This window comes from Camelus bactrianus, chromosome 2, assembly GCF_048773025.1.
Source record: "Camelus bactrianus isolate YW-2024 breed Bactrian camel chromosome 2, ASM4877302v1, whole genome shotgun sequence".
Classification (NCBI taxonomy): Eukaryota; Metazoa; Chordata; class Mammalia; order Artiodactyla; family Camelidae; genus Camelus; species Camelus bactrianus.
Window position 1 is genome coordinate 672,355 of NC_133540.1, and position 24,146 is coordinate 696,500.

The following is a 24,146-nucleotide window of genomic DNA, read 5'->3' on the forward strand; positions in this document are numbered from 1 at the left end:
CACTGGCATCACCATAAGCCACCAGCAGGATCAGGATCTGGAGCTCAGACCAGATAATCTCAGCACCTCAGCAACTGGTTCAAGAAGAGGACCTGATTGCCCTCCTGAAAAATTTCTAGCTTTAAAAGTATATTTAATTATGGGGAGTGATAAATAATTGATCCCTTCAAAATATTCTGTTATCTGAAGAACAATAGCACCTCTGCATTATAAGAGCAATATTTCAGCTAGCCATAAATAAACATCAATACAGGTATGAGAAAACAGAGTGTTAGAAATTACAAAAGGGTCTCAAGATTATGCAGGTCAGAACTGAGAACTGTCCAAAGCATGGGCTGCATGACATTCCTTCTAAGCTACCTGAGGCTTGGTCTGCTTCTGACATGGAACAGACGGTTCTGAGAAAACCACACTCCTCAGAGGACCCCAGGGTGTTGAGAGATTTGGGTTTGGATTCCAGACCAACCCTGATCATCTCTAAATATGGGATTTGAGACTCTTCTGCATCTGATCCAGGCGTGGTTCCAAGGAGCGAGGCATGATCCAGGCAAGAGAGCAGACATGGCTGGATCAGAGCATCACCAGTGACATTAACAAAGAGACCAGGGCACTAAGATTTCCAGTGATTTAGCATCATGGCTGGGACGGGTCATGTGTTCTCCAGTGAGTTCTGAACATCCAGCATTGCCCTCAAGGACCAGCAGGGGGCGCGCGAAGCCAACATTTCTTAGATGGTGGGGCGCATGCGCATTCCGCGACAGACGTGGTCGGCGTCTTCCCTGGGGGCGACGCTCCTTTTCCTCAGGGCGGAGCGGGCGGCGCCATGGCGGCTTCGGGACCGCGTGGCCCTCGTTCCTGCAGGAGGAGGACCCTCCTCGCTCGCTGTCTGAGGTAATGCCGGTTTCCCCGCACGCTAAGCCAGCTTCACACCGGGGTGTGTGTGGACCTGGCCGAGTTGGGTTTCCAGTCCAGGAGGGAGGGGACTGGTGCGCTGGCGGACCCGCTTCGACTGTTGTCCTCACCTGCTGGGAGGGGGTGAGGGTCCGCGTCCACCGGGGCCACGGGGGTGTTCGCGCCCCTCATTCTCACTGCCTGGGTCCCCCTTTCCCCGTGTGGTCGGAGGTGTTTACACCACAGGTCACGGGCGGGGACTCGGGTGTAACGTGAAAGGGGCTGAGAAATTACTGAAACAGGGAAAGAGGTGTATGAAAACACATTATATTAACTTTTATATTTTGTGTGTCAAAGTCAGAGTTTATTATGCTTTTAATTTCCTGTCTTTAAAGGAATACAATTATTTATTTTGTACTTAAAATATTTTATATTTAAAATGTGCTTCTTAGCTTATCTCATTTTCAAGTCAAAATATTGCCACGATTGAGATTTTCTCATAATGAGAAGGAAAAGCCGGGCTGGACTAACAAGCTAACTCTTAAATCTAAGTGTAATAAGTGTCAGTTTACTGATCTAAGTACTGCTGGGCTAACTCAGAAATCTGAAGTTTAATAAGTGTTGGTTTACTGGGCTAACAAGTTAACTCATAAATCCTAGCTCAACAAGTGCCAGTAACTGGGTTCTGGCCAGCAGAAGTCCCACTGAGACTGAATGAATTACTCAAGACTCTGTGGAAAAAGTCAAGAGAGGGAGAGGGAGTCGGGAGCCAAATCCACGAGCCTCTCAAATGCTCCCACATTTATTGTGTACAATCAAAGGCAAAATCACTAACAGTTGTGTGATGGAATACAGGAATTTAAGGAAAGACAGGGTGGGATTGAGATTGTAGAAATCACTACAAAGTGAGTGCAAAGGCTTTGTTTATCTTTAGGGAAGTCATGGGAAGAGGGGAACAAGATATATCCTTATAGATATGTTAGAAAAGGCCACCAGCCCAGCCAGCTCCTTGTTTTGGGCATAGAAGACTATCTAACAGCAGACACACCCAGTGTTTATAGCTGAGGGCCTGGGTTGTTGCTTTGCAATGAGCAGAGTTCTATCTAAAACCTCAACTATGTAAGCAAGGCATTGTCTCTGCTTTTTACGGCCAGGAGACTGGCATGCGGATGCACAGGTGCCTGTTTGCAAGGCAGTTAACTAAGCACATTTGTTCTTCTTTAAGGAGATGAGTGGCTGGGGTCTGTTACAATTTGTTAACCCAATCATGGGCTCCCAAAAGTAACATGCTCTGTTCCTAATAGATAAATTCCAGTGTACTGATTCCCTGCTTTTGCTGTTAACACCTTATTGGCTAATAGCCCCATGCTTGCAATTAACTCTATAAAGCCTAATGCACAAGTTTTGGAGGTGCTCAGAGCTTCAGAGCAGAAGCCCCTCTGAGCCTGCCAGTGTAATAAATCTGAGTATTCCAACCCTCCGAGTGGTGCTTATTTCTTGGCTGGCCTGTTGTTTCCGTAATATTAATACAGTGACAGTATTAAATATATGTAAGTATAAGCTTATTGAAAAACCTTTTGCAGCATTCCAGGGTGACCAGTTTTGTTAAAAATAATACCTAGGCCACTACCAAATTCTTACAAGAATATAATTTTAAAAATTGTGAATTACTTTTATAAGTTTCAAATACAGTGGCGATTTTTAAAATACCAACCATTGTACATACTGCTTAAGACCATTTGAGATGAAATATATTCAAAGCTAAATCGTCAGAATATTTAAAAGGCAGGACAATGACTGCTTTTCATTGCAAATACATTTTCTCCTAATAAATGCAAAATATGAAGTTATTTAGCTTAGATTTCTATACCTTTGTTCAAAAGGTGAAATAAGAATATAATCTTTTTTCAATTTTAACCCTTTCCCATAAAAATTGGTATTTGTATTTGTAGAATCTTAATTTCCCTTTCATTTTTTTCTTTTGATTTATTTTCTTTAACAGAGAGTGCTTTCCTATGTCTCGTTAAAGTTTTTTTATTCTCCTATTCTAGATCCAAGTCACTTTCTGACACTGAGAGTAAACATGGGGAAAGGCCTTATAGTAAGTGTGCAACTTTTGATGTGGTCAGGAATTTTTCTTGGAGAAATCTCTTTACAATTTCTGCTCAGTTCACAGTATTATCCCATTATGAAAACTGAATACAAAATTGTAATCTGTTTACACCAGGACGCTTCCAATTTTGGCACAGCACATTTCCTGATATTTTACATTAGATATTAATACAATATTTGATTTTATTTAAATATTGTACACTAATACATATTTTATATATGAATATCTGCTGAATGCCATTAATTTGCATGGGGTGGTAGCTGATTGCATTTGATCTTTCTGACCATTAGTTATTCTTAGGTGTGTCTAAAGTACTTCTTAGAACACAAATTTGACTACCACACCTCTCATAGAATATTTTAAAGGTTATTATATTTTAAATTATAGAAGCAGAAATGTTATCCATTACGTTTATGAAATGATTAAGTCACAATTTGGTAAATGATTAAGTCACAATTTGGTGTAATCATATTCAGTGGAGGAATGATGGCTTCTACGTCTTTTTACATCTGCCACAGTTGCTTCTCTATACTATTTGTGACCATGAGCAATTTTATGGCAACGTGATCTTTTTCCAATTCTATTTTTTTCTTTTATTTCAGTACAATCAGTAAAGCTTTCCTTTGCAGTGATGGCATTGTTTTTAACATGAAGATACCTTGTCATCTGACACATTTGTACCTGATGGGCTACTACTCTTGTACAGAGCAAGGAAAAGCATTTTCATATCTCCATCTGTATTCTAGATCTTATCTAATTTCTTAGAAGCATTTTATAATCATTTTTAGTTATTTTAATTGTACTAAACACAGAAGAACAGATCACTTTTTATCTTTACCTACCTCATCACCTAAATGGACACAGATATGATAATAACATGTGAGTTTGATGAAATTGAGAAACGTTCCAGGGTTTGAGCTTCAAGTATTTTTATGTGATTTTCTAAGAGGTAATTAATTTCTGGCACAAAATATGGAATTATCTAAAACCACTTGCAGGGTTGTCTGTCATTTTGTCTTATTTGACTTTTGTCAATAGCTATCAGCTAGGACCTGGTGAGTTTGAATATTTTAAAAAACATTTCTGATTAGAAAACATCAGGAAGAAACATTGAATATTTATGTTCACGACTCTGGTATCATTATTGTAATGTGCTATTTGTTTTGGTGTATATTTGATTTTGTTCCAGTAGTGTGAAATGTAGGCATGGGTACAAAATTAAAAACAACAAAAAATTCTTGAAGTCAGTCACAATGAATTATTAGTCATTTTATTTTTATTTTATAAACAGGCCATTTGAATATGTTCAGCCATGAAGTGAAACAGACTCACTTAATTCTGAGTCCTGAGAGACAGTGACCCAGACACAGCCCTACCAGTAAGTAATGTGGTGAATTGATACAGATATATATTGTGAAATGATTATCACAATAAGGATACTTCCATAAACTCATAAAATTCCCTTTTGTGGTGAGAATTTTTGAGATCTGCTCTCAGTAACTTTCAGATAAATAATACAGCATTGTGAGCTGTAGTCACCATGCTGTTCATGAGATTTCCCAGAACTTAGTCATCTTAAACATGGACGTTTGTACTCTTTGAGCATCTTCTCATTTCCCCACTCCCAGGCCCTGACAACCACCACTCTGTTCTTTGTGTGAATTCGGCTGTTTTTAGATTACACGAGTAAGTGAAATCATGCAGCTCTACTTTTTCTTTTTTCACAGTCTGCAGTGTGTTGATTTGATCCACTTACATACAGCAATGTGATCACAAACAGATTTAACACCTCTCACATGACTCACAAGTATAATTTTCTTTATTTTTTGTGGCAAGAATATTCACAAGATAGTACCTTAGGAACTTTGGAGACTGGTACAGCACTGCAGTCTGTAATCACTGTGCTGTGCATTTGATCTGCATGACTTATTTATCTTCTGGTTGCACATTTGTACCCTTTAACATCTCCCCGTTTCCTCCACCCCGACACCTAGTTACCACCATTTTACAATTTGTTTCTAAGTGTTTGCTTGCTTGTTTTTTGTTTGTTCATTTGTTTTTGTATATCTGATATCTTACGTTTGTCTTTTCTCTGTTTATTTCATCTCACCAAGCATAATACCCTCAAGGTCAATCTGTAATATCACAAATGGCAGAAATTCCTTCTTTCATAATGCAGAATAATATTCCATTGTATGTCAATGCCATTTCTTCTTTATCCATTCTTTCATTGTTAGACACTCAGGTCATTTCCATATCTTGGCTATTGTGAATAATGTTGTAATAAACATGCGAATGCACCTATCTTTTCAATACCCTGTTTTCACTTCCTTCAGATGCACACCAGGAAGGAGGACTGCTGGAGCATATGGTAGCTCTGTTTTTAATTTTTGGGTAACCTCTATAGCTTTTCCATAGTGGTTGAACCAGGTTACATCCCCACCGACAGTGTACAGGGGTTTTCTTTTATCCTCATCCTGGCCAGCACTGTCTCTTGTCTTCTTGGTGATGGCCCTTCTGACAGGAGGGAGGGGATATCTCATTCCACTTTCAATTTTCATTTCCCTAATTGTTAGTCATGTTGAATATCTTTTCATGTACATTTTGTGTATTTGGGTGTCTTCTTTGGAAAAATATAAATTTAGATTCACTGCCCATTTTTTATATTGGGTTTTCTACTCTTTTTTTTCTTTCTTTTTTTTTTTTTTTTGCTATTGTGTTATATGAGGTCCACGTATATTTTGATATTAACCCTCCATCCAATATATGATTTGCAAAAATTCTCTCCTACTCTATATTAGGCTTTATATTTTGCTGATTATGTCTTTTGCTGTGCAGGATCTTTTTAGTTTGATGTAGTCCCACCTGTTGATATTTGCTTTTCTGGCTTGTGTTTTGGGGTCATATCCCAAAATTATTACCCAAACCAGAGTTAAGTATCTTCTTCTCTATGTTTTCCTCTAAGAGTTTTAAAGTATGAGGTCTTACATTTCAGTCATTAATCCATTTTAAATTATATTTGTGAGTAGCGGAAAGTAGGTGTCCAATTTCATTTTTCTGCTTGTGGTTTTCCAATCTTCCCAGCAACATTTGTTGAAGATGCTAGAGTTTCCTCATTCAAAATAGCATTAAAACCAATAAAATACCTAAGAATACACTTAACTATGGAAGTGAAAAATTTGTACTTTGAAAACTATAAGACTTCTATGGAAAAAATTGAAGAAGACAAAACAAGTGGAAAGATACACTGGGCCAGAAGTATGGCTAATGGAACAGAAGAATAAAGGTTAAAATGTCCATAATACCCAAAGCCATTTACAGTTTCAGTGCAATTTCTATCAATATTCCAACAGCATTTTTTACACATGGAGAGAAATAAATCTTAAAATTTTTTTATGTGACTACCAGAGACCCAGACACCAGAGCAATCCTGGGAAAGAACAAGTTGGGAGTCATCACACTTCCTGATTTAGAACTAAATCACAATGCTACAGTATGAGAAACAATGATATTGGTATTAAAATACACACATGGTTTAAATTAACAGTATAGAGGACCCAGTAGTAAACCCCTGTATCCTAGGTCAACTACCATTTGAGATGGAAGTAAAACACGTTCAGTGGGCAAAGGATAGTCTCTTTGACAAATGGTGCTTGGACACCTGGCTACTACTTTTAATTTTTGACAGAAATTCCATACTGCTTTTCCTAGTGGCTGTGGTTATTTACATTTTTACCAACAACACACAAGGATTTTCTTCACATCCCTTCCAATCCTTGTACTCACTTGTCTTTTTTGACTGTAGCCATTGTAACAGTTGTGATAAGGTCTCGTGGTTTTGATTTGCAATTCCCTGATGATTAATGACAACCTTTTCATGTTGGACATTTGTACGTTTTCTTACGGAAAATGTCTATTCAGATATTTTATTCATTTTTAATTAGATTTTATTTTTTTGGCTGCTAAGTTGTATGAGGTATTTATATACTTCATAAATACCATTTATCAAAAGATGGTTTGCTAATAGTTTCTCCCATTCCATATGATGTCTTTTAAGTTTTTCAAATTCTTTTCTATGCAGAAGTTTTTACATTGACTTAGTCCTGCTTGTTTCTTTTTGCTTTTGCTTTGGTTGCCTGTACTTTGGAGTCATATCTAAATAATCATTATTTACAAGATCAAGGTCAAGGGGATTTTACTCTATGATTTTTTTTTATGGTGTTTTATGATTTCAAGTCACAATTTGACTATTTTATTGCGAGATATTTTTGTGAGTAGTGTAAGATGGGGTCCAATTTAATTCTTTTTTATTCATTCGACTGTACCAGTTTATATTTTGACTGAAAAATTAAACAAGTGTTACCTTTTCTTCATATTCTTGCAAATTTTCATTTTCTTTTTTATAATAGCCATTCTAACAGGTGTGACGTGATGTGTCATTGTGATTTTGATTTGCATTTCCCTGATGATTAGTGATGTTGAGCATTTATTCATGTACCTATTGGCCATCTATATGTCTTTTTGAAAAAAAATCTACTCAAGTCCTTTAGCCTATTTTTAATTTTTAATTTTTTATTTTATTACTATTATTTTATGACTTACTTATATATTTTAAAAAAAAGTTTTTTGATTAAAAAATGGAAAAAAAATTGCCTGTATGTTATTTTATTCTGTAGTTGCTTTTTAGTTTGCTGATTATTTGTTTTGCTATGGAGGTTTTTTTGGGGGCTTTTTTGTTTTGTTTTGTTTGGTTTGGTTTTTTTTGTTGTTGTTGTTTTTTAAATTTGCTGTAGTTCCACTTGTTTGTTTTTGCTTTTGTTACTTGAACCTTTGGTGTCATATCCAAAAAATACTTGCCAAAACCACAGCAAGGAGCTTTTTGTTTACATTTTCTTCAAGTAGTTTTAGTTTTTGGTCTTACATTTAAGCCTTCAGTCCATTTTGAGTTAATTTCTGTGAGTGCTGCAAGAAAGGGGTCCAATTGTATTCATCTGTAGGCCATTATCCAGTTTTCCTCCGGCACAATTTATTGAAGAGTCTATAGTTTTCCCTTTACATTTTCTTGGTTCCCGTGTGAAGTACTTGTTGACACTATATAAGTGGGTTTGTTTCTGAGCACTTGATTGTTTCATTGGACTTGGTCTCCATTTTTTACTGTTACCTATCATTTTTGATTACTATAGTTTTGTAATAAAGTTTGAAATTAGGAATTGTGATATCTCTAGATTAATTATTTGACCAGGTTGATATGGCTATTAGGGGTGTTTTGTGGTTCCATACAAGTTTTAGGCTTGTTTTCTGTATTTCTGTGTAAAAGTCATTTGAATTTTGATAGGGATTGCATTGAATCTATAGACAGCTTTGGGTGACACAGACATTTTTACAGTTTTAATACTTCCAATTCATAACCATGAAAATTTTTTCCATTTATCTTTTTTTCAGTTTTTTTTTTTTTTAAATCAGTGTTTTGTCATTTTCACTGTAAGGATATTTTACCTACTTGGTTTAATTTATTCCTAATTTTTTTGATGACATTTTAAATATGAATGCTTTTGAAACTTATTTTTCAAATTGTTTATTGTTGGTATATAGAAACACACTGCTCTTCACATGTTGATATTTGTATCTTGCAACTTGACTGAATTTGTCTATTATTTGTAATAGGTTTTTGATGGAATCATTAGGATTTTCTACATATAAGATCATATTAAATGCAAACAAATAGTTTTGCTTCATCCTTTTCAATTTTGATTACTTTTATGTATTTATCTTGCCTAATTGCTCTGGCCAGGACTTCCAGTATTATGTGGTAAAGGAATGGTGAGTGCACATTTTCTTTATATTTTTGTCAGAAAACACTTCACCATTGAGTATGATGTTTGCTGTGAATTTGTCCAGTATGACATTTATTATGTTTACTTACTTACTTTGTATAGCAATTTGTTGAGGTTTTTTATTATTTGTTTGTTTTTTTATGAAAGGTTGTTTAATTTTTTCACATGTTTTTCTCCATCAATTGAGATTACCATACGATTTTTATATTTCATTCATTAATGTGATGCATCACATGTTTGATTTACATAGGTTGAATTGTCCTTGGATTTAGGGATAAATTCCACTTGACATGGTATGTGATCTTTTCAATATACCATTGAATTTGATTTGCTTATATTTCATTGAGAAATTTTGCATCTATATTTATCAGTAATACTTGCCGGTTTTTTTTTCCCCCTTGTAGTGTTCTTATCTAGCTTTGATATCAGGGTAATGTTGGACTCATCAAATGAGTTTGTAAATATGCCTCCTCTTCATGTTTTTAAAAAGTTTGAGATGACTGTATTAATTCTATTTAAATGTTTGGTTGAATATCCCAATGAAACTGTCTGGTCTTAGCCTCTTCTTATGTTTTTTTTTTTTTTTTTTTTTTTATTACTGATACAATCTTTTCATTCATCATTGGTTTGTTCAGATTTTCTGTTTTGTTTATTAGTCAGTTTTGGTAGTTTTTATATTTCTAGAGTTTATTATTTCCAGGATATCCGAGTTATTTGTGTTTATTTGTTGATAGTCACCTATTATAACCTGTTGTATTTCTGTTGTATCAGTTATAATATTGCCTCTCATTTCTGATTCATTTGCATATTGTTTTACCCTTTGTTAGTATAGCTCAGTTTGTCAATTTTACCATTTCAAAAACAACCTCTAGCATTGATGTTTTCTAATATTTATAGTCTTTGTTTATTTATTTCTTCTCTCACATTTGTTATTTCATTTCTTTGCTACTTGTGAACTTAGTGGGATTTTTTTTTTTTGCGCTACTCCCTTGAGAAGTAATGTTGTTTATTTGCAATTCTTTTTTCTTGTCATACTAATTTGTTGTAATAAACTCATAATTCTTTTCATGGTATTTTATAAGTTTTAGTAAGTTGTGTTTCCATTTTCTTTTGTTTCAAGATTTTCTTTTAATTTCAAGAAAATTATTGTAAAACTGTTTTAAATTACCCACCCCCTGTTTTATTGAGATATAATATGGTGCTGTTTAAGATTCAAATGCATATTATAATGATTTGACTTTGATATATTGTGAAATGATTATCACATAAGATTAGTTAACATACATCATCTAAATGTAGATGCAAAAAACAAGGGAAACAAAATATATTTTCCTGTTATGAGAACACTTGAGGTCTACTTGCTTAACAGCTTTCAAATATACCATAGAGCACTGTTAACTGTATTCACGTTGTACATAACATTTCAATACTTGTTTATCCCATAACTGGATGTTGGTACGTTTGGACTTCCTACACCAAATTCTCCCTCTTCCCACTGCCCACCTTTGGTAACCAAAAATGTGATATTTTAATTTTTGTTTATTTTTTTCACATATAAATCAGGTCATACAGTATTTGTCTTGCTCTGCCTGACTTCTCTTACTTAGCATGATGCCCTCAACGTCCATCCATATTGTCACCAATGGCAGAATTTCCTTCTTTATATTGCTGAATAATACTCCATTGTCTAAATATAGCACAACTTTTATATGCAAGCATTTGTTGATAGGTCGTTATCATCTCTTGGCTGTTATAAATAATGTTGCTGTGAACATGGGTGCAGATATCTCTTCAACATAATGTTTTCAATTATTTTAGATACATTTCCCAAATGTGGAAATTCTGGGTCATATGGTAGTCTTGTTAAATGTTGGGGAACCTCTCTAGTGTTTTTCATAGAGGCCAAACCAACTCATCAGCCAATCAAAAGTACACAAATGTTCCCTTTTCTCCATATCTTTGCTAGCGTTTAATAGTAAGCCTCTTGTCTTTTTGATAAATTCATCCTAATAATCCTGAGTTGAAATCTCCTTGCGTGTTTGATTTTAATTTCCCTAATGTTTTGTGATGTTGAGCACATTTTCATGTATTTGTTGGAAATTCATGTATTTTCTTTGGAAAAAATGTATTTCCAGGTCTTTTGCACAGCTTTTAAGTGGGTTATTTGTTTTGATGCTTTTGAGTTGTATGATATGTATTTTGGATATCAACTCCTTATTAGTTATAAGATTTTTAGATTTTTTTTCCCCATGATATAGGCTGTCTTTTCATTTTGTTGATTGTCTCAATGTGTAGGAGATTTTTAGTTTGATGTAGTTTCATTTGTTTTTTTTTTAATTGTTTATGCTTAAAGTATCATCAAAAATAATTTTTAAGACCTGTGTTAAAAAGACTTTTACTGTTTTCTTCTAGGAATTTTATGACTTCCAGTCTTATATTTGCCTTTCTTTCCTTTATACTTAATTTCCAGAGTGGTGTTAGATAGAGGTATAATTTTATTCTTTGGCATGTGAATATAAAATTTTCCAAGCCCAGTTATTAACAAGACTGTCTTTGCTCCACTGAGTCTTCCTGACCACCTTGTCAAATACTGGTTGACTTTACATGCATGGGATTTTATCTTGACTCTCAGTTCTATTCCATTGTTTTTATGGCAGTACCATGCTATTTAGATTATTATAGCTTTATATTATAGTTTGATATAGAGTGCAATATCTCCAACATTGTATGTACAAGGTCTTTTGTGGTTCCTTATAAATTTTTGTATTTTTTTTCCTACTTTAAAAAATGCCACTGGATTTTGATAGGAATTAAATCAACAGATGGCTTTGGGTAGTATGGACATTTTAACAATATTAATTCTTCCAATCCATAGGCAAGGGATAACTTTACATTTGTCTGTATGTTTTAGTTTATTTCTTAGAGTGATATATTATCTCCTTGGATGAATTTAGTCATTATTTTATTGTTTTTGATGCTGTTATAAATAGAATTGTTTTATTTCTTTTTCAGATAATTTTCAGTGTATAGAGATATGACTGATTTTTGCATTTAAAATTTTTATTCTGCAAATTTACTGATTATGCTGCTTAGTTCTAATGGGATTTTGGTGAAGTTTTTAGGACTTCCTATAGATATAATCATGTTATCTTAAACTAGAGATATTTGTACTTCTTATTTTCCAGTTTTGATGACTTTCCTGTCTCCTCCTTACCTGACTGCTCTGGCTAGGACTCCAATTACTGTGCTGAGTGAGTGGTGGGGGTGGGCTCCTTTGCCTTGTTCCTGACAGTAGGGGAAAGTTTCAGACTTCCACTACTGAGTATGTTTTGAACCGTGGCCTTGAGTTACATTCATTTTATACCTAGGTTGTTCAGTGTTTTCCTGTATCGATTGATCATTATATTTTTTCTTTTGTTCTATTAATGCGATGGCATCACATTTATTTGATTTGCTAGTATGTATTCAGAATTTTAAAATCTACATTCATCTGGGTTATTGATCTAAATTTTCTTCTCTGGCAGTTTGAAAGCAATGCTAGCCTTGTAAAATGAATTTGGGAATTTTCCTTCTTCATCTATTTTTTAAAAGACTTGAGGATTGGCATTAATTCATTACATATTTGGTAAAATTTACCAGTGAAACCGTCTGATCTTGAGCTTTTCTTCATTTGAAGAGATTTGATTACAGATTTATTCTCCACAGTGTTAAATGGTTCGTTTAGATTTTCTATTTCTTCCTAATTCCCTCTTGGTAGGTATGTTTCTGAGAATTTTTTTTTTCCATTTATCTAGGTTGTCTAGTTTATCTGCATGTAGTTCATAGTCATTTATTATCCTTCTTATTTCTGTGGTAGAGTTGCAATGTCTTCTCTCTTATTTATAATTTTGTTGATTTTGGTCCTCTCTCCTTTTCTTTGTGTAGTGTAGCTAAAAGTTCAAAATTTTGTTTATTTATTTAATAAACTAGCTCTTAATATTGCTAAATTTTACTGTTTTTTTGTCTATCACATTGACTTCTGCCGTAATCTTTATTATGTTCTTCCTTCTGCTAACTTTGGCTCAGTTTGGTCTTTTTCCAGGTCCTTGAGGAGAAAAGTAAGATTGTTTATTTGAGCTCTTTCTTATTTCTTAAGTTAGGCATTTATTGTAATAAATCACTGTGTCGGAATTGGTTTTGCTATATCTCATGGGCTTTGGTATGCTTTGTTTCCATTTTAGTCTGTCTCAAGACACTTTGTTATTTCCTCTTAAATTTATTCTTTGGTTAGGAGGGTGTTGATCAATTTCTATATGTTCATGAGCTTTCCAGTTTTCCTCCTCCTACTGATTTCTAGTTTTATACTATGATCAGAGAAGACATTTGATATAATTTCAGTCTTGAATTTGTTGAAATTTGATATATGACCTAATATGTGGTCTTGTCTAGAAAAAAAAATGTGTACACTTGAGAAGAATGTATATTCAGCTTTTGTTAGACAGAATATTTTATATATGACTGTTAGGACCATTTGATCTTTAGTGTTGTTCATGTCAACTGATCCTATATTGAACTATTGTCTGGATGATCTATCACTTGTGGAGAGTGGGGTGTTAAAGTTCTCAACTGTTATCATACTGTAGTTTATTCTGCCATTTAGCTTGTTTTTGCTATACATATATGTAGTTGCTCTGATGTTGGATGCATAAATATTTATAATCGTTACATTTTTTGGATGGATTGACTCCTCTGTCATTACATAATGACCTTCTTTGCCTCTTTTGACCTTTGCTAGATTAATGTCTTTTTGACTGTTTTAGGTGTAGCTCACCCCTTTTTTCCCTATTTGTTTGAAGTATCTTTTTCCATCCCTTCACTCTCAGTCTATGTTTTTAAAGACAGAAAATAAATAAAGAAATATTTACTTGAGCTACATCTTTAAAGAAATAGACCTAACAGACATATGCACAATATTCCACCCAGTAGCAACAGAATGCAAGTTCTTCTCAAGCACACAAGAAACATTCTCTAGGTATGTCATATGTTAAGTCACAAAACAAGGCTCAGCAAATGTAAGAAGATTGAAATCATATCAAGTATCATATCTGACAATAATGGTATAAAACCAAAAGTTAATGACAGAGGAAAATAGGAAATTTCACAAATGTGTGAAAATTAATGTGCATACTCTTTATAAACTATTGGGTTAAAGAAGATATCAGAAATGAAATAAAAAATATTGTGGGGTGATGTCACCAGAATGGCAATGTAGGTCATTACAGACTTTGCTCCCCCTCAGAAGAACAGCTTACAACTGTTCACAGGCAGGACAGCACTGAGAATACACTATAACAAGGGGTGAGGCTGAAGCATCGTGTGCACCATGTAGACAAAGACAGACCATAGTAGAAGGACATAGATGGACACACTTGGGTTCATAATCTGAGAGAATGCAGATACATTACAAGTTATTTTAGATAAAGACAAGCACAGAACTTTTTGTTTCAGATTTTCTACAGTACTGAGAAAAAACAGAATCCACAGTGACACTTCTGTGCAAAGTTGAGAAAGTTACTTTTGAGACTGTTAAAAAAAAAAAAAAACAGAAATAATCTGTAGACATAATATATGTTCCATAACTGTGTTTACATGATTTACCTCATTAAATGGAAAATATATTGTTAAAAAGAAGACATACATCAACCAGATTTATTTTGATTGTCTTCCTGTTAATCGTGGTTCACCATTTGTATTATAGGACTCATGAAGTAGTGACATATTCAGTGAAATCTACATATGGGATGTTCCATTTATGATACACATGTTGAGAAACTTGAGCTTTGGGTGTCACTGAACTCTTCAGCATGGAGTACTAATTACTAATTAAACTACTCTATTATGGAGTAAATTCAGAAGTTCCTTGGTGAGTAGCCAATTACATGGGACAGAAGCCATTGTTGAGGAAGTGACATTACTTAAAACCCTACATAGTAGAGGCAGGATGTGTGAGGATAAGTGTATCCTGAGGGGCAGGGGCAAGGTAGACAGGGAGGGAATGAGGTTTCCAGAGGGTTGAGGTGGATACTGGAGAATCAGTGAATAAACAAAGAATAGTAAATCTGAGTAATTTCAGAGAGGCTTCCATAGAGGTGGAGAGTGAAATACACATGTGTTAATCAGGGCCTCCTGGGTTTCAGGGTTGGGGGAATTGAGTAAGACTCTAAGTAGCATGGATTCATTAACATATAAAATTCAATGACTTTATTTACTTGTATGTAAATTAAGAGAATTCATATTTTCTATATAAGCAGCAGCATGTAAAGCCATATTAGTTCTGAATCTGGGAGAGGAGAAATGGTCTCTGTTTCTCTTAGAGCACAGTGCCAGGTGATGGTTAGGGGATTTGTGGCAGGTGAGCCTGGGTATTGTGGAAAATTAAAATGTCGTGGCTTCTTTCTCCTTTTTCAGTTGTGTTTTAGTGCTTGAACTTTTTGTAAATGAAAATCCAGAGACTGATGGAGGTTAGCTGTGATCCTGACAGAGCAATCACAAAGAAGCAAGTCCTTCCTCTTTCTCTGTTGCCAGTAGGTGAGCAGGCTTCTCCACAGGCCTGAATCTTCTCTATAAAACCAAGAAGTAATAAAAGATTTAAGGGGCTCTGGTTATGTTTCCCTAGGTCCCTGAGATGTTTTGTGGCCCAGAAATTGAATATTCTCCTTCCCAGTATTTGTGCTGTTGAAAGTCTTCACATTACACCAAAATGAGAGTGGCTGTCTTTGTCTCAGTCCCTTGGGCACAGGAGAAAGATGCCTCACTCACGGCTGATTGGCATCTGATGTGCATTAGTCATTTGGTGAACACAGTGGAGGGAGACTGAGGAAGCAGAGGCTCACTGTCTAGTTGTGCTGGTGTATGTGTCAGAATGAGGTCAGCTGAAAACAGCACAGGTGCAGGAGGCACAGAGGACAACAGCAGTGCTCCTGTGAGTGTGGAGCACGGAGGGTAGTGAGGGGTCAGCGATCAGACCTGAGTTCAGTGTCATAGTTTTGATTAGTAACTGCATCCTCTGAAAATGGCTGCCAATTTTAAATAAAATACTTATCTTCCCTCTTGTACAAATCCATCCAGTTTTCATTTTGTAAGTAAACTTCGTTCACATTTAAACACTGGAAAACAATGTAGAAATTATATTTTTTCCTTAAATATGGCTGTATGTTGAGAGAAACTGCAGTGGATAGAGCAGCACATAGGGTCCTGTGGAAATTTTTGAAGGACTGAAATACCTGAAACTTATTGGAAGATTCTGTTACTGTCAGACCAGTGGGAGTGAGTGTGACCCTGGGGAAGCAATGCTGAATGACCATCAAAGCCGAGAGGTAGAAAGAAATGGGAGACCTCAGGTCACTGGAGGGTCAGAATAGGGCCATCTTTCAGTGTAGAAGTCCCTGGAGCCACAGGCTTGTGATGCTGACTTTGTCCACATGTCTGGTAATGGACATCTGAGGTGTGTAGTTAGAGAATCTGCACCTGCTAACCCCAAGATCTGCATGAATCCTGTTCAGTCATGTGCAGGGCTGGACATTGCTTCTGAATTCTCTGTGATTGAAGTGAGTAATAGACATTCACAATTAATTCACTGATTTCTATACAGAACACTTTAAACATGACCTCAGTTTAAAAATCAATACTCCTAAGCACTTAGTAAAATGTTTCACATGAAAGGTGTCCTGTTGCATGTAGAGGTATAATTTGCCATTAGTCACAGTTAATAAGTCATAAATAACAGACATCTGCCTTGTGATGAGTCTAGTTTTATCTAAAAGTCTTAGGGAGAAGAAGTGAGTTATGCTTTCTCAAATTCAAATTTTATAATCAGCAGTTCTCTTGATTTTGCCTTTGACCCAGTGGTTTTTGAGATTGTGTTATTTAGTTTCCTCATATTTGTGGAGTTTTTTAATTTTGTGCTGTAATTGATTTCTCGTTTCATTTCATTGTGCAACAAAAGATTCTCGGTATGATGTCAGTCTTCTTCAATTTGTAAGGTCCCTTTTGTGACATAACATGTGATCTATCCTGGAAAATATTTTGTTTTCACTTGAAACAAGTGTGAATTATTCTGCAACTGGATGAAAAGTTCTGTGTATGTCTGTTAGGTCCATTTGTCTAAAGTGTTGTTTAGGTCCACTGGTTGTTTATTGATTTCTGTCTCAATGTTCTATCCACTGTTGAAAATCAGGTATAGAAATGCTTACTATTGTATTGCATTCAATTTCTCCTTTCACATCTGTCAATGTTTGCTTTACATATTTAGATGATCTGATATTAGATGTGTATAAATAATTGCAATTGTTATACCTTCCTAGTGAATTGACATGGTTATAATTACATAATACATTTTTTGTCCCATTTTTGGCTAAAAGTCACATTTGTCTGGGATAAGTATAATAGCCTCTCCTGCTTTGTTTTGGTCACCATTTTCATGGAATATCTTTTACCATCATTTTACTTTCAGCCTATGTGTGTCCTTAAATCTAAGATGAATTCTTGTAGACAACATATAGGTGGATCTTGGCTTTTTAATCCATTCAGCCACTATGTATCTTTTTATTAGGGGGTTTAGCCCATTTACAGCTAAAATAATGTTTGCTCAAGAATGACTTACTGTTGTCATTTTTGAACTGTTTTCTGTTTGTCTTGCAGTTTTTCTCTTTTTCTTTTCATGTCTTCTTTTGTGTTCCATTGTTTTTGGTATTAATATGTTTTTATTTCTTTTCTCTTTTTTTGTTCTCTACCACAGGTTTATTCTTTGTGGTTACCGAGGGGCTTGTTTGCAATACGTGTTAGTTATAACAGCCTATTTTAAGTTGACAGCAACTTAATTTCACTTGCACATAAGAAGCCTCTATCTCTCCATTCATATTATATGCTACTGATATCACAGTTTACATACATCTACTTCTATTATGTATCTAGCAATCTAATTTAGTTATAGTTATTTTAAATCTTTCATCTTTTAACTTTTATAGTAGTATTAGTAGCAATTTGCTACCATCATTATAGTAATAGAGTATTCTGTTTTTCTGTATATATTTACCTTTACCATTAAGTTTCAGTTTGTCTTCTGCTCTTGTGTTGCTGTTTAGTATCCTTTTCTTCCAACTTGAAGACTTCCCTCTAACATTTCTTTTAAGAAAGTTCTTGCTACATTCCTTTAGGCGTGGTTGTCTGAGAAATTCTTTCTCTGTCTCTTTTTCTTTTTTCTTTTTTCTTTTTTTTCCTTTTTTTTTCTTTTGTGGACAGGTGTAGTATTCTTAGTTGGCAGTTTTTCTTTACCTTGCAATATTTTGGCTTATGTTATCTCAGTCTTTTCTGGCCTCCAAAGTTTCTCCTGAAAATATCAAGTGGTAGTTTTATGGGAATTACCTTGTATTTATATAACAAGTTGATTTTTCTCTTGCTGCTTTCAACAGTCTCTATTTGTCTTGAACTTCTGACAATTTGATTATAGTGTCTTGGTGTGATTCACTTTGAATTCTCTTACTTGATGTCCTTTGGGGTTTCTGGACCTGGATTTCTGTTTTATTCCTCAGGTTTGGAACAAAATTCAGATATGATTTATCTCTATATATTTTCTGCTTCTTTCTGTCTTCCTCTTGGCCCTCCAATATTTTGTCTTTGGACTGATTGATGTTACATAATTCCTTTAAAGTATTTTCACATTATTTTATTTATTCCCCCCCCCCTTTTTTTTCATACATTACTCCTTTGACCTCAGAAAGAATCTTTAGGAACACTATTTTGAATTTTCTGTTGGGTATATCGCTTATCTCCATATCATACAGTCATTGTTTTTGGAGTGTATCTTTGTTTTCATTTTGGTTTTTTTTTTTTTCCTTAGGGTATATTCATTATTTCTTCATTTTTCTTGACTCCATGTTAGTTTATTTGCCTTAGACCAAATAGCCTTCTCTCCCAATCTTCAGAGTCTTGCCTTACGTCAGAAATGTTTGGCACAAGTCAGCCCAGCCAGTTTCTAGGTGCCTCTCAAACCTTGTTCTTGCTCATAGTGCCTTTTTTAGGTGCTCCCAAGAGACTGAGGTACTGTCAGTGCCCCAGGAGAGGCAAATTAGAAGCCAGCCCTCAGGCAGCAATTGGACAAGCTGGGGCACTGCATGTGTAGCCTGACACTGTCTGTAGAGAAGGTAGGAGCTGGTTTCTATTGCTGGAGCAAGCTGGGGGGGTAGTTGTGGGAAAGCCTGCAGGGCCATGAGGAACTGCCACTTTGTTCTCTGCAGACTCCAGGAAACTAATGAGTGCTGGGCTCCATTTGCTCTAAGTGACATACAAGCTAGAGGACAGAGTCAGGCAGTAGCTGGAAAAGTCAGGGTGCTGGATGTGCAGTCAGACTCCTTCCAGCGAGAAGCTGGGCCGTGGTAGTTTTTGCTGGGTCAAGTGAGGGGCAGAAGCTGCAGGGATTACCCCCCTGCCAGCTCAAGCTCACAGAGGGCCCTGCCAGCTTCCAGGGAGAGGAGTGAGTTAGAATGTAGACTTTGGACAGCAGCTGGGAGGGTCAGCCCATGAGATAGATGTGCAGTCTAGCTCCTTCCAGAGAGAAGCTGGAAGTTGATTTTTATTTCCAGCTCAGTCTACACTAAGCCATAGGAATATCTGCTGGAAGAAAAACATCTTGAAAACTGAAAACATTCACAGTTTCACCAGAGCAGAAAGATCACTCTGATTCCAAGACAAAATAGTGAGACTCTTTTGTTGCCAGTGCAGAGAGAACTGAGAGCAAAGACAGAGTTAAGAATGCTCAGTGATTTCAACTAGAAAGGAACTAGATGACTCCACAGTTGATTGAACTATATTTTTTTGTCAAAAGCAATCCAATAAATGTTAGCTCCACCAGAGAAATCTAAGTTCTATGTAGAAAAGGGAAATATCTGCTCTTTCTACTATGTTATTTTAATTTGCACAGCTTAATGCTTACAGTATTACACTTACTTAGTAAATCTTTAATCCACTTACTCATTCATGCAAGAAATAATCACTGACTTTCCAGCACTGTTTTGTGTCTTAGAGATTGAATACAAGAAAGAACTGAGTACAAGAATCATGATCAGGAAGGCACCAGTGTAGTGATGGACAAACTAGATGTAAACACCTTCAGACAGCTGCCGTGGCTTTGACCAGACATGAATGGGGGCTGATTGAGGTCTGAGGTATGTGGAAGCTTGTCTGGATACTTAAGTAAAGAAGTCTTTGTTGACAGACTCACTGAGACCAGATGGCTGAAGTTTTCTAGCAGCACATCTCTGAAGAATTTTCTCTGGGATGAATCCACAAAAGCCTGTAATACTTGATGGAAATCCACACCACTTCATTCAGGTCACTATTTTGTAAAAGTTCACAGATACTCGGGTTCTGATGGGGCTTCCCTGACCAGTTCTGTGTGCAGAGAGTTGACATGATGGTGCTGGGCAAGGGGACTTTGTGTACAGTTGGCTCAGACCTTGTTTGCTGTTTCTGTGCGGACTTTTTTTATAACCTTCAGATACAATCAGGGATATATAGACACTGGAAAACAACAAATGTTTATTGACAAAATTATCACATGAGGTATAGTGTGAAATACCCTGGACATGCTCAGATAAACTCATGACTCTTTATTGGTTATTATAAATTTTGAAAACATGTAACAAAGCTGTATTTTTCACTAATTTTAAGTGCATAAGGCAGACAGTGTCAACAAACTGCTGATTCTTAACTATAACTGTGGATAGATCAGCCTGATAGAAACCTCAAGTTTCTCATCTGTGAAACGACTCAACAATTATTTAGGAATTTAAAGAATTCCAGTGTGTTTATATGTAAAGTGCCTTCTATATAGCAAATGCACAATAAATAAAGTGATAAATCTGATATTATTAAAATGACAGAGAGCCTTCCAGCAATGCTCAGAATACTGCAGGACTAAACAGGCTTCACGGTGAATTCAGGGTCTGCAGGTGTAACCTCTCTCATCTCTGTACAACTCAGATGTTCATTAAAAGGCATAGGACATACAATTCAGAAGCATAAGCCAGAAGCCCATGAGACTTCTGTACTGAACGGTGGCCCCAGCCTAACCCCTCTTCATTTTCTCTGTGGTCTCCAAACATTAGTTACTATTGTCTGATTTGTATCTTCATTCAGTCTATCTGTGAAAAGGTAATAGAAGCCTCTCGACTTAATCTAACTGAAGCTGGTCTCTCCAGATCTTCAATAATTTCCACAGGTCCCTAAATTGTATTTCATATGCTATTCTTATTACGTTTATGCATTTTTTTAATTGAAATATAGTCATTTTACAATGTTGTGTAATTTGTGGTGTTCATAATGTTTCAGTCATATATATACATATACATACATATTTTTGTCTTCATATTCCTTTTCATTATAGGTCACTGCAAGATATTGAATAGTTCCCTGTGCTTTACAGTATGAACTTGTTATTTGTTTTATATATAGTAGTTAGTATATGCAAATTTCAAACTCCCAATTTATCCTTTACCACTCCCTTTCATCCCTGGGAACCATAAGTTTGTTTTCAATGTCTGTCAGTCTGTTTCTGTTTTGCAGGTGAGTTCATTTGTGTCTTTTTTTTTTTAAGATTCCACTTATAAATGTAGAAATTTTCTATTTCTGGCTTGCTTCACTTATAATGATGATCTCCAGGTCATCCATGTTGCTGCAAATGATATTATATATACACATTATTTACAACTTATATATACATATATATATATATATATATATATATATATATACATATATATATATATATATATATATAGTTGAGTAGGATTCCATTGTAAAAATTTATCACAATTTTTTATCCAGTCATCTATCAATGGACATTTAGGTTGTTTCTATGTCTTGGCTGTTGTAAATAGTACTGCTGTGAACATTGGGGTGCCTGTGTCTTTTTGAATTATATTTTTCCCTAGATATGTGCCCAGGAGTAGGATTGCTGGATCACATGGTAACAAGTAATTTTTAAATTAACTTCCATATTGTCCTTTAAAGTGGGTACACCAATTTACATTCCCACCAACAGTGTAGGAGGGTGCCCTTTTCACCACATCCTCTGCAGCGTTTATCATTTGTGGACTTTTTAATGATGGCCATTTGACTGGTAATAGGTGAAACCTCATAGTAGTTTTGATTTGCATTTCCCTAATAATTAGTGATATTGAGCATTTTTTCGTGTGCCTGTTAGCCATCTGTATGTCTTCCTTGGAGAAATGTCTATTTAGAAGAAATATCTGTCTTCTGCCCATTTTTAAAAATATACTTTTATTTAAGTATAGTGAGTTTACAATGTTGTGTCAATTTCTGGTGTACATCACAATACTTCAATAATATAGGAACAACATATCTTCATTTTCATATTATTTTAACTATAAGTTACTACAATATATTGAATAGAGTTTCCTGTGCTATACAGTATAAACTTGTTGTTTATCTATTTTATGTACAGTAACTAGTATCTGCAAATCTCAAACTTTAATTTATCCCTTTCCACATCCTTATCCACTTGGTAACCATAAGTTTGTTTACTATGTCTGTGAGTCTGTTTTGGTGTTGTAAATAAGTCTGTTTTGGTTTTGTAAATAAGTTAGCCTTTTTTTTTTTTTTTGATTCCACATTTAAGTGATATTATATGGAATGTTTCTCTCTTTCTGATTAACTTCACTTAGAATGGCATTTTCCAGGTTTATCCAAGTTGCTGCAAATTGCATTATTGTATTCTTTTTTTATGACTGAGTAGTATTCTATTGTATAAATACACCACAACTTCTTTCCAGTTATCTGTTAGTGGACATTTAGGTTGTTTCAACGTCTTGTCTATTGTAAATAGTGCTGCTATGAAAATTGGGGTGCATGTATCTTTTTGATTGAAGGTTTCCTCTGGACATAAGCCCAGGAATGGGATTGCTGGATCAGATGGTAAGTGTATTTTTAGTCTTTTGAAAACTCTTCATACTGTTTTCCACAATGGCTGCACCAAACTACATTCCCACCAATGGTATAGAGGATACCTTTTCCTCCAAATCCTCTCCAGCATTTATTCTTTGTGGACTTTTGAATGATGACCATTCAGACAGTTGTGAGGTGATACCTCATTGTACTTTCAACTTGCATTTCTCTGATAATTACTGATATTGAGCATTTTTTCATGTGCCTTTTGTCCATTTGTATGTCTTCTTTGGAGAATTGCTTGCTTAGATCTTCTGCCCATTTTTTAATTGGTTATGATTTTTTCTTACAAAGTTGTATGAGCTGCTTATATATATTGGAGATTAAGCCCTTGTCAAATTCACCTTTTACAAATATTTTCTCCCATTCTGTAGGTAGTCTTCTTGTTTTGTTTATGGTTTACTTTGCTGTGACAAAACTTATAAGTTTAATTAGATAGCTCCCATTTGTTTATTTTTGCTTCTATTTCAATTGCTTGGGTAGAATATCCAGAAGAACATTACTGAGATTTATGTGGGATAATGTTTTGCCTATGATTTCCTCTAAGAGGTTTATAGTACCTTGTCTTAGGTTAAAGTTATAAGTCTTTTAGAGTTTGTCTTTGTGTATGGTGTGAGGGAGTATTCTAACTTCATTGATTTACATGCAGCTGTTCAGTTTTCCCAATACCACTGACAGAAGAGACTGTCTTTATTCCGTTGTATGTTCTTGCTTCCTTTGTCAAAGATTACTTGACCAAAAGTTTGTGGAATGATTTCTGGGATCTCTATGCTCTTCCATTGATCCATATGCCTGTTTTTGTTCCACTACAATGCTGATTTGATTAGTGTAGCTTTGTAGTATTGTCTGAAGCCTGGAAGGATTATTCCTCCAACTTTGTTCTTTTTCTTCAGTAATGCTTAGGCAGCTCTGGGTCTATTTTGATTCCATATAAATTTTAGTATGATGTGTCCTAGTTCTGTGAAATAAGTCCTGGGTAATTTGATAGGAATCACAGTAAATCTGTAGATTGCTTTGGGTATATGGTCATTTTAACAATATTAATTTTTCCAATCCGAAGAATATGGGATATCTTTCCATTTCTTTAAATACTTTTAATTTCCTTAGCATTTTGTAATTCTCCACGTATAAGTCTTTAACTTTGTTGGTCAGATTTATTCTTAAGTTTTTTTATTTTTTTTTGATACAGTCTTAAAAGGAATTACTTCTTTACTTTCATTTTCTGATATTTCATTGTTAGTGTAAAGACATGCCTCTGACTTACGGATGTTAATCTTGTATCCTACTAATTTGCCAGTTTCTTTTAT

General features: G+C 35.1%; 1 protein-coding gene across 39 annotated transcripts in view; it reads left to right on the forward strand.

Annotated features, from left to right (window-relative positions):
- The first annotated feature begins 720 nt into the window (after positions 1-720).
- The window catches only part of LOC141579456 (uncharacterized), a 48,008-nt gene continuing 24,582 nt past the window's right edge, over positions 721-24,146 (forward strand). For 4 of the 39 annotated variants that reach the window (XR_012510942.1, XR_012510938.1, XR_012510932.1 and 1 more), the window contains exons 1-4: positions 738-891; positions 2,943-2,992; positions 4,296-4,382; positions 22,764-22,809. Coding sequence is in view for 7 of the 39 variants with exons in the window: in XM_074375538.1 (XP_074231639.1) it covers positions 20,152-20,205; positions 22,764-22,809 (100 nt within the window). In the remaining 32 variants the exon portion in view is untranslated. The other 35 variants (XR_012510925.1, XR_012510927.1, XR_012510923.1 and 32 more) reach the window with 26 other exon arrangements.